Source organism: Salmo salar, chromosome 11, assembly GCF_965601325.2.
Source record: "Salmo salar chromosome 11, fSalSal1, whole genome shotgun sequence".
In the NCBI taxonomy this organism is placed as follows: Eukaryota; Metazoa; Chordata; class Actinopteri; order Salmoniformes; family Salmonidae; genus Salmo; species Salmo salar.
This window is the reverse complement of record NC_138301.1, coordinates 28,696,828-28,707,748: the sequence shown is the minus strand read 5'-3', so window position 1 is coordinate 28,707,748 and position 10,921 is coordinate 28,696,828. Positions and strand designations below refer to the sequence as shown.

At 42.7% G+C, this 10,921-nt stretch overlaps 1 protein-coding gene across 1 annotated transcript in view; it reads left to right on the top strand.

Annotated features, from left to right (window-relative positions):
• Positions 1–38: 38 nt before the first annotated feature.
• LOC106562378 (Wilms tumor protein 1-interacting protein homolog) overlaps positions 39–10,921 on the top strand; it is a 37,351-nt gene continuing 26,468 nt past the window's right edge. Inside the window, exon 1 of the mRNA XM_045689293.2 lies at positions 39–2,003. Coding sequence (XP_045545249.1) covers positions 488–2,003 — 1,516 coding nt within the window. The 5' untranslated portion in view covers positions 39–487. The remainder of the gene's footprint in view (positions 2,004–10,921) is intronic.

Below are 10,921 nucleotides of genomic sequence, written 5' to 3'. Positions count from 1 at the left end.
CGCATTCCTTCTCCACAAACGAGTCCCTTGCACTAAATTGTGTTTAAAATGTGTTTTGGCGCAGTCTGTGTCTTTTAATATGTAAGATGTGGCTGTTAGTGGTGCATTGCAATATTTTCTCGACCTCAAATTTAAATTTGAGACTCTTGGAAAACTGGAGAAAAACTTGACAAGGGAAAATTCCTCCGCGCAGCGCGCCATTGACTGTAAAGACCTTTCAACTTAACAAAAACTGAAGTTGACAAATGTGTCCTGACGTTGAAACTTTGTGATAAGGGTTTATGTTTTCGAAGAAAAAGATCATGCACCGCTTCGAGATGTCCAAGCACACTGGCTGTTCAGCAAACAGGCGACGATGCCTGGATTGAGCCTGCGTTTTGTTATGATTTCCAAGTGAAATGCAATTACTGCTATCTCTCACTCCGTAGTCGGTTTGTGGACTAGTGCGCTCTTTCTCTGAACTTGTTCGTCGCCTCCGGAGCAAACCATGGATCACTATGAGGAAGATTTGGGACTCCGGGCGTGTAAATTAATGGAGGACCTTTCCTTATATGAAGCATACAAGGATGGAATGTACAGTTCAAGGAGGGACATGGTTATCAACCCCGATTTGGATTTTTCGTCTCCAACGATACCCGAGCAGAAAAGTAAGACAATGAATGGCAACTCTGTGCCTCAGCAACAGATACACACCGTTGAGAATTACATGTCTGGGAATAAAGTGTACACTGCGGCTCCCGTGCGCCCCGTGAATGGCAACAGAGCCGTTCCTGTGGATTATTGCACCCCTCAAAGAGACATAGTTTATCCTAATGAAGATAGCTATTGCACCAAATCCGAAATTGCTTTGCCGTGTTATAGCGGCGCGTCCGAGCGACACAGGAGGTACTCCTTGGAGGTGCTGGGGCATAGGTACAGCACTGGTAGCGCGTACGATGGAGTGGTTTTGAACAAGCCAGTACCTTCACCTGGCAACAGATGCAACAGTATCTGTGTTACCACCAACCACGACGGCAGATATAATGCAACCAGCCCGCGGTCCAGTTTCGTATCCTCTCTTTCCTCCCAGGAGCAAAGCAAACATGCAAGCCCGAGGTCGAGCATCAGTAGCCCGCGCACGAGTCTGGTGGTACCCGGGCAAGACAAGTATACGAGTCCCAGGTCCAGTCTGGTACACTGCGAAGGGAGCAGTGCCCTCAGCCCCCGGTCTAGCTATGCAAGTACAGCCAGCGACACAAGTAAACATTCCAGCCCAAGGGCCAGTCTGAACAGCTATGACTGCTGCAGTAAGCCCAGCAGTAACCGCACCAGCGGCATCAGTATGGGCTACGACCAAAGGCACATCAGCCCCAGGTCCAGCACAGCGAGCCAGTATTCTTGTACCACCAGTCCACGCTCTAGCTATTCCGATTCGCGTTACATGCCTGTGGAGAACCATGATCTGGAGGGTGCAGTTTTGCATGGCATGCCGGTGGCCAGTCCCCGGTCAAGCATCTGCAGCCAGGACGGGTGCGCAAGACCCGGGACAATAGCTAACTGCGTCGTTAGTCCCCGGTCCAGTATCTCCAGTCACAGTTCCAGAAGTTCCCGGAGCTCCAGGGGATCTATGAGCACCTACCCAGATCTCCAACTGCCTTCACCCAGGTCCTCAATGCTGGGGACTGGTTTGCAGGAGGACATACTAACACAAGATTGTGGCGATACCAACGGTGTTCATAATCGTATCCATCTCCAAGCGCTCTCTGGGATGCCAGAGGCCCTGCCACAGCATGCACCACAACAGTCAACCCAGGCAGGGATGAATACAGAGGTGACCGCTGGATCACCATCATCTTCTTATGGGCTCCATACGAAAACACCAGCCTCAGGGCAGAGGTTTAAACTACCTTACCAGGTGACCCCATGCCGGGAAAGTGGCCCAAGCCAAGCAGAAAGGAGTCTGGAAGCACTCACCTTGGAGCTGGAGAAGGAGTTAGAAATGCACATGAAAAAAGAATACTTTGGTAAGTGTAACTCCTCCTATGAACACTGTTGATTATAAGGAACACTATGAGAGTCCAATGAAGTGAGAATAAAGCTTTAAAATAGAAAAACAGAAAATGAAATGAAACAATATTTTGATTGATCTTGGCATATCTTTTTTTAGACTAGTTGTAAACTTATGACAGCTCCCTAAACATGTCTCAATAAGAGGACAGAATAAGGCTTTTCTTACACAAAGTCAAATGAATTAGTCAGGTAAAAATGTAAAAGGGCCAGACTACATCCTCCACGTTCCATGTGTTTGGTGGTCTGATAATAACCCTCATGGTTATGAACTTCAACTCTGGTGCCCTGTGGTCCATACATGTGTGGAAGATAAGTCAATTGATGGGTATCACTGGGTGACTTCATCTTCAGCTGGGTCACTAACCTCATTATAGCTGAGCACATGTTCATTGGCACAACACAGGACAGCACAACACAGGTCAGGCCATGGATATTTGGAAACATTTTCAATTATAACACCTCATTTTATTGCTTGACACAAACATCTCATCACTGGTTCTAGTTGATTTACCTAATAAATATTTCCCCTTTGATAATGTGTTTACACTGAGGATCATTGTAGTTTATTTGAAGCATGGGCTTTAATGAGAGCAGTGCAAAAACGAAACATACATTTTTCAAGTTTAAGAATATTATCTTCACATTACATTTTGTGTTATAATATTTGGTGTGTTTGATAGTGTCTGGTATCGTGGGAGGCTGAGGCGGCGTTAGGCTAACTGGAGCATTAACTGAGTGATCAGGCCCATTTTGTCCATGGAGCCAGCTGATTGGTCAAACAGTGTTGTGGCCTGGCCACAGCAGCCCTGCCACTGATCAATCAGAACTGGCTGGTCACGCCTGAGGTAGCCCTTTGCCTCAAGTCCTTGGGTGTTTTGTGAGGTGAGGTGGGAGTTGGGGGAATGTTGTCCAGAGAGCTACTGGGGATCCTTTTCATTATAAAATCACAGTCCTGATCTCCATCTCCATACCTTGCACTGCAAGTGTAATAACAATAGTGTAAGAACATAGTAAAAACAGCCTAACTACATTACATATTGACATAACAGGAATTTTCTTATGTGTAACAAGTCAGGTGTTATTAATTGTTGTTACTCATGTTACTATAAAGCAGCTATTTTGTAGTGCTAAGTAAATCCATTGTTTACTATTCCAGTGTAGTTGTGGAGCTTGTAAAGTTTGTCTGTTAATCGTCTTGCTGTAGTTAAAAGTTGAACACACTTCAGCCTAGCTTCACTGAGCTTTGTTGTCATCTCAGCTAGTGGCTGGTTGCAACCTTAACAACTAACATGTGTTCTATCATGCCAACAACGACTCCCTCTGTGGCAGATAAGAGTGGCTTTTGCAGGGAAATACACATTTCTGTTTTGGCAGAGCTAACGTTTACACAGCGCTGAGTGGGGCTGAATGGAACCTTCTGTTCTGTCCCAGGGAGCGAGTAGATACCCTTCAGTGATTCAGTGGTCTTGCTGCTTGGTGAACACGCCCGGCCAGTCGGACCCTGCAGCGGGCATTCTCTGGAAGACTTCTCTCTGCCGTTTCTCTCTGGACATTCCATAAGATAGATTTTTTGTTGTTGTAGCCTTTTTTCTCCATGAGTGCTCTGAGCTGTAACTTTTTTGCAACATATTCCCTCCCTGAGACTTGAAATCATTGTTTTTGAAGGTGTAAACTCTCCCCTCCCACAGGAAAAGAAGGGAGAATCAATCCACCTTTTGAATGTGCTGATGAACAAATGGCTGCGGTCTGAGAACAGAACAGTGGTTTGATTTTGTTTTCCTCCAGTGCGCTGGCTGGCTCAGAGTGACGCTGAGACGGCTGTTCATTTGTCACAGAGGAGCAGGTGAGAGCTGTAGAATGCAGCAGACAGAAGCCCCTCACACTACGCTGGGCCAAGAGAGAGAGAGAGACACACACACACACACACACACGGCTCTGTTTCCATGGCGATAGTGGAGAAATTGATCGCCCGGGCTTTGAGGTCTGTGCTGTCACACTGCGTTGCTCTGCTCTGTGCTCTGCCTCACTGCAGGCCCCTGTGTGGCCTCTGTTTGTTGTGGTGGCGAAGGAGCTGTGAATCAACAGCTGGCCCGGGACAGACCAGCATTGAGGCCTCCAGAGCAGAGCCGCCCCGCCCCCGGCTCGCCCCCGCCCAGACCCCCCCACGAAGCCCTTCATTAACCAGCCAGTGGGGAGTCGGGCAGCACCAGACACTTGGCACATGATCTTGGCTCGCGGGCCAGACATGGCTGTCGGGGGTCAAGTCTGATCACCTGCTCAGAATAATAATGACGGTATAGTAATGTTACATGGTTGACTCAGAAAGGGTTTGGTCAACTTTTACTGTGTTGGTGGTGGTGTCAGTCACCCCAACTCTCAACTCTCACTGCAGCCGCTCTGGAGGCCAGTCTGAGCTACAATGTATGGCTTAGAGCTAAATGGAGCCGATACAGTTGCTCTTTTGACAAATACACTTATGAATACACAAAACACAAGGCAGCTAAATGTTTTAGGGTCATTGGTAACTCTTGTGTCAGTTGATACGTGAACATAGCTCACATTAATGATACATGTTCATGATGCGTTAGCTTAATCACAAATTCACTCTCATTAGTGAAGTGTGAGTATTTTAGCTCCCTATCATGAATATGGGAAGCGTTTAGAATGCTGCCATTACCCTTCCTACAATAGACCATGAGTAGAGAGAACACACTGTCCCTGGCCTGCCTGAACAACAACAGAACACAGCATAATCACTTAAATATTTTCAGAGATTTTCACACAGAGTTTCTGCCTCATTTCCAGTTTCATGCCATTTCTCAAACATCTAGGTTTTGGACAAACATTGCAGTACATCAACATAATGATTTCAAGTACTCAAACAAATTGAATGTTACTATTTCTTATTAGTTCCATTCTTGCTTATGTAGCCTAATAGTGTATTTCATATGTCCCCAACAGTGGTGTACTGCTATTTTTAGGTGAGGGAGTGCAAAAAAAAAAGTATTTTACATCATTATTTACTCAATCAATGTTTGTACTGACAGATGTAGCCAATTGAATAGCCTATCATTATAGAATATGCATAAAATGCATTCTCCAATTGCAAAATCTGCCTTTGCCTAACCATATTGTCCAAAGAAAATGTTAGATTTTTAATACTCTCAAACACAAAGTTAGGCATAGGCTACCTCATTTCAAATAGGCCATCATCACTGTCCATCGTGAATGATTATTCAATATCACATTTTACAGCTGAAACATCCAAACTGCATCTCCATGCCAATCATTTGTTTGATCTCAATCAGTTTCATGGGAATATGCAATTAGAGCTTCTTGAATTAGCCGACTGTTTTATGAGCCAATTAGAGTAGATTGTGATAGCAAACTATTAGCCTACTGTTTTATGAGCCAATTAGAGTAGATTGTTATAGCAAACTATTAGCCTACTGTTTTTTGAGCCAATTAGAGTAGATTGTGATAACAAACTATTAGCCTACTGTTTTTTGAGCCAATTAGAGTAGATTGTGATAGCAAACTATTAGCCTACTGTTTTTTGAGCCAATTAGAGTAGATTGTGTTAACAAACTATTAGCCTACTGTTTTATGAGAGAATTAGAGTAGATTGTGATAACAAACTATTAGCCTACTGTTTTATGAGCCAATTAGAGTAGATTGTGATAGCAAACTATTAGCCTTGTATTTTGTTTCAGTCAAAGGGTATATCCTGCCTAGTGGCGCTGTTGAGTTGGCGCATGTGGATTTCTTTTGGACTATTCAGCTTCAGCTAACCATCCTAAAATGTCATTAGAAATGAGGAGGTGTTTTTGGTGTAACAATAACATTATAGGCCTACTATGCTATTATATTTGGTTTTGTTATGTGAAATTGCTAGACATGGATTCAGCTTTGTTCTAACTTTACTAAACGAGTATCGTTGTGTGAAGTGATAGTCTTCTATTTGTAATAATAGTAATAAGTGATGACTATTCGGTGTAAGCAACAGATCTTGAGGAGATTTAACTTTAAGCAATTGGAGTGCTCTTCGTAGTGTTGAAAGGACAACGCCAGGAGCGCACAATGATCTTAAAGTAGTTGAACCAACTTGTGGTGCTGAAGGATAGCTCTGCCATTTGGCCAGTTCAGGAACAAACAACTACGTGGTATAGCTATTTGGTTATAGCCTAATGTAAAACAAGTACTTAGCTTAATATCATTGCACTGCTTGCGAGGAGAGCTTTATTTTGAGTAGGCATTTCCTTATATTGATTAGCTTACATGCTGTATCATAAATAAACATTGATTTGATTTGCTTGAACGCAATCAATATACCCTATTACAGAATAAAAGAAAACAGAGAGGTGAACTATCAATTCATAGAATTTATTTGCATAGATTGAACATATTATTAAATCAATTGACCAAGAAGTGAATATAAATCATTACCGTGTAGAATTGCAGGAAATGTTTTTTTTTTAAACCACCATAAAATCAAGCTGTTAGTGTGATGTATTCATGCATCACAATAAACTATAACCTAAATGCATTATTTCCTCAAACTTGGCCCAATTCGCAGTTCCATTTGCCCATCCTAACATACCAAGCTAGAATGGGCCCTGCGTCTCAACTAATAGCCAATCTACTTCCAGAGAAGGTCAGGCTCTCAGGCTTTGCGGTGGCCACTCTGGTTTGGCTGTCCTCGGCAGAACGATGTTGCTGTGACCAAGTGGTCACATATCGTTCTGGGTTCCACTGCGGAAGAGGGGTCCATGGAGTTTTATGAACATCAAGGCAGACACACAGGGAAATTTTGTTTTTCAATGTTCTCATTGGGCCAAAGTGGTCCATCCTCCCACGGGCTTCCACAGTGCACACACACAGCTTATAGTTCATCATTCTCACCACCAGAGAGAAGAAAAGGAACAAACCACCATTTACCTACCTCTAGGCTGCTATACATATTTATTTGGTTTGTCATTCTATTGTTTTTCATGGAATTTTTGTGGTAATTAAATATAATTCATTTCAAATTGATCAGAATGAATCTTCCAGAAATAGTTTTGCCATCTGCGTGTATTTTCAAATTGAAAAAAGTGAGGGAGCGCCACTCCTTCACGCTCCGGCAGCACTACACCCCTGGTCCCCAAAGGTGTGGAACTCTCTGAGTTCTGGGCAGCATCACTGAGTGTGCTACTGACGATGAAGGGCAATGTTCTTTCTTCTCCACATGTGTCCAGTGGTGTTGTCCTGTCCTGAGCACACTGGACATGATGTACCCACGGTGGAGGCACCAGGGACTTGGTGATCTGGTTTAAATTAAGAACAAATTAGACTTTTCCTGCTCAGTCCCTCTCTCTCCCTAACCCTCTCCCTAGTCCCTTCAGTCATGTAAAACACTGTCCACATCCGTTTGAGAGGGCCTTTTGGGCTTAACAGCAACATTTATGGGAAATCATCTCAAGTCAACTTGGCTCAAAATGCCATGAACTTTTCCTTAGCTTGTAGCAAGTTCCCTATTCTGTTCAGTTTTTCCTGTCAAGCTTTCCTTCCTCAAGGCAAGGCTTCCACCTTGGGAGGTGAAATGGACATGTACCTGGCGGTGTGCACATGGACATGGTCCATTGTTTTGTTTACAATTCTAACTGAAGCTCCAGCAGGACTGTACTATAGAAGTACAATGGAAATAAGCAAAGCCTTAAACTTCAGTGTAAATAAAGTATATTGGAAAATAAACAAAGGCAGAGAGAGAGGACCGTATTGGGGCAGTTGCTCCTATGAGTATTCAGAAGATATCAGTTCAACAAAGCCTCTAAGAATGTTGCTCTATCCTACCTCATTGTCAGCATATTCCCCTGCAAGCATCTCAGCACCGCTATCTGTCTCGTAGTCAGATACCGTAGTAGACAGAGGAGGCTTCAGGCAAGTGCATGAGTCTGGAATGCAGCAGAATGGGACTGAGATAGCTGGAGGAGACCTTGGTCTGGAGAATGCACAATAAACTGTGTGTGGGGGGGTTGTGATAAAGACCTGCTTAGCAGAGATATCGTCAAGTGGTGAGAGTCCACACTCCCTCCAAAAATCAACCACCCTGGAGTGCAGACTCCCCCCTACCTTCCCCACCTCACTATAACACATTTCAGCTCTACTCCCCGGGAGCACTTGGTCCTTGCACTCAAAGTTCAGACACTTCGTGATCAGAGACCACAGATAGCCTTTGCCTTGCAAACCTTGTGAAGATTTGTCACTGCTAGCTTTACATTTCTCCAGCCTGTATCTCCTAGGAACAGCCATCTTTTCAAAGCAGAGCAGAAGAGGTGCAAGTGTGGTACAGATGGTATAATAGAGGTGCCATTACATTTTCAGGACATGCCATTATCAGTGCAGATCCATGTGTTTAAATTGTATGGCTGCCAACAGTTGTCCACACTGTTCATGGAATTGTTCAATGCCAATGCCCCAATTATGGAAAACAACTAAAACATGCTCAGAAATATTCCTGGAAGTTCTGGAACAGTGGGGGAGTATTAAAAGACCATTAGCAGTGAGATACAGGGACATTGGCAGACCAGACCAGGCTAGAGTAGTATGCTGGGCTTGGAGTTTGGAGGTAGTACAGATCGGCCAGCAGCCTTGGCGTAATCAAGAGAGTCTAACTGCTGTCAGCTGAGGCAATGCAGATTATAATCAATGACCACGTTTACATATATATATATATATATATATATATATATATATATATATATATATGTTTTATTGTCACATACACATAGTAGTACGGTTAAGAACCTTGCTGAAGGCTACTGGTCCAATGCTCTAACCGCTAGGCTACCTGCAGCCCTACATGCACACCAATATCCCTCTTTTTGAGTTGACGCATATAAACATATCTGATTACAATAACCCAAATAAGCTCCTATCCTGGTTTTAAGAAACCCAGATAAGATGCCTGGGATATGCTGATCTTAGACGGGATACTGTGGCATGTAAACATCTTTTCCCATTTACTGTTGTTTAAACGGTCTGCGCTGACTCAGTTTCACATAGTATCAGCTTTGATGTTCAGATGGGAAAAGTTGGGATAGTTGGGAGAGTAATTGAAGTCTGGACACTGACTGTAGGCCTCACATGTAGCCTATTATAATATTAACTTATGCAGAATTATTTGTTTCTTGCAGTAAAATGATAGACCAAATGTTAATTTTGTCTCGGGAACAGGAGTGGAGAAATATATTTTTTTTCTTTAATCTTGAGAAAATGTGAATGCGTGCTTAGGTACCTGTTGTACAGCCGAAACGTGCAATTTATTTTTGCGACATAAAAGCTGACAAAATTTCACTTTCAACCATATCAAATATGCTTCCAAGACAAAATGAATTACTGTCAGAAACATGTTGGATTGTTTTCACAGCTTTTAATTTCCTTAAAACTGGTCAACAAACTCCCCGGTCCATAAATGTCCTCGCTCTGCGAGAGAAGCATAAATGAAAGAAAACGCTATCGATGTATGACATTATTCTGGTGAGCAAGGCTTTATTTGGTGTTCTAGAGCATCAAGGAATGACAGAAGAGAAGCTGCATGTATATAATTATAAACTAACAAAGTTGACTAACGAATAGCCTTCCTAATGCATAAGCAGAAAAATATCTAATGAGGGGTACAAACTTTTTTTCTGCACCCCATTTCAAAAAATATTTTTGCCATCCTTGGCTAAATTTGCAATATTCGGTTATTTATGGATACAGGGATACTCGTGGGTGGGAAATCAAAGGTGCATGTAAACAGCTTATCCTGAATAAATCAAATCAAAGTTTATTTGTCTCGTACACAGATTAGCAGATGTTAAAGCAGGTGCAGCAAAATGCTTTTGTTCATAGCTCCAGCAGTGCAATAAACAGTAAATACTAATACACAAATAACAACAAAAGAAGAACCAACAAGAGATGAATAAATATAATAAAAATAAGACCTTCACCAGGATATGAGCTATTATCCAGAATACTGTGCGCACGTTAACATTGTCAGAGTGCTTGTGGTTCAAGATCCGGAGTCTTCAGAAACACCATGGAACACTCCAATCTGATATCTTGTTCACTTTTAGTACATCTAACTAGTTAAGGTGCTGGACAGATACAAATAAAAAAAAGTCTTCAACTCCCACAGTAGTTTATTGAGACACACAAAACAGACAATATTTCGACCCCACTGGTATCTTTTTCATGTTCACTTTTAGGTGGTTAAATAACTACACTTTGCAGTCTTCTGCGTCTCTCTTTAAAGGGAATATAGAGATAATATGGGATCTACCAAATCTGGACAGTAATATTTTATTTTCTTGCCAATGGCTATTCTAGATAATTATTTTGGCCAAGCTGTTGTGATTAAGATGATTCATAGTTTGGCTATTTATTGTTATCAGAGAGAATAGCCCTAATTTTTCCTCTTATCTTTTCTGAGTGCAGGAAGAGCGTCACGAGTTTAAGTTGGAAAAGGAAATGCCAATATTTGACTTTGGTCCAGCTGAATGACTCTTGTTGAAAGGAAAACATGTGGGCCTAACCTTTAGATAGCCTTGGGGTACCGTAGTCCTTCATTTTTTAGAGTTTCATACAGCGTGCGAATTACGGAGGATGAATGAGACATGAGCTCCTCTAAAGGCAACAAAAGTTCACCTTTGGGAGGGTCGTTAAATATTTATAATTTGACGAGATGCGCGCCAATAGCAAGACGCATCAATCTCACCGGAGAAAGCATCCAAGTGAACGAAACAGCGCCTGTCTTACTCTTTTTGGCCAGACAGCATCAGATACATGTGATACACATACTGAGACTGAGGGCTGCAGTTTCGCTCGCTCGGATGCTTTCTCCAGTGAG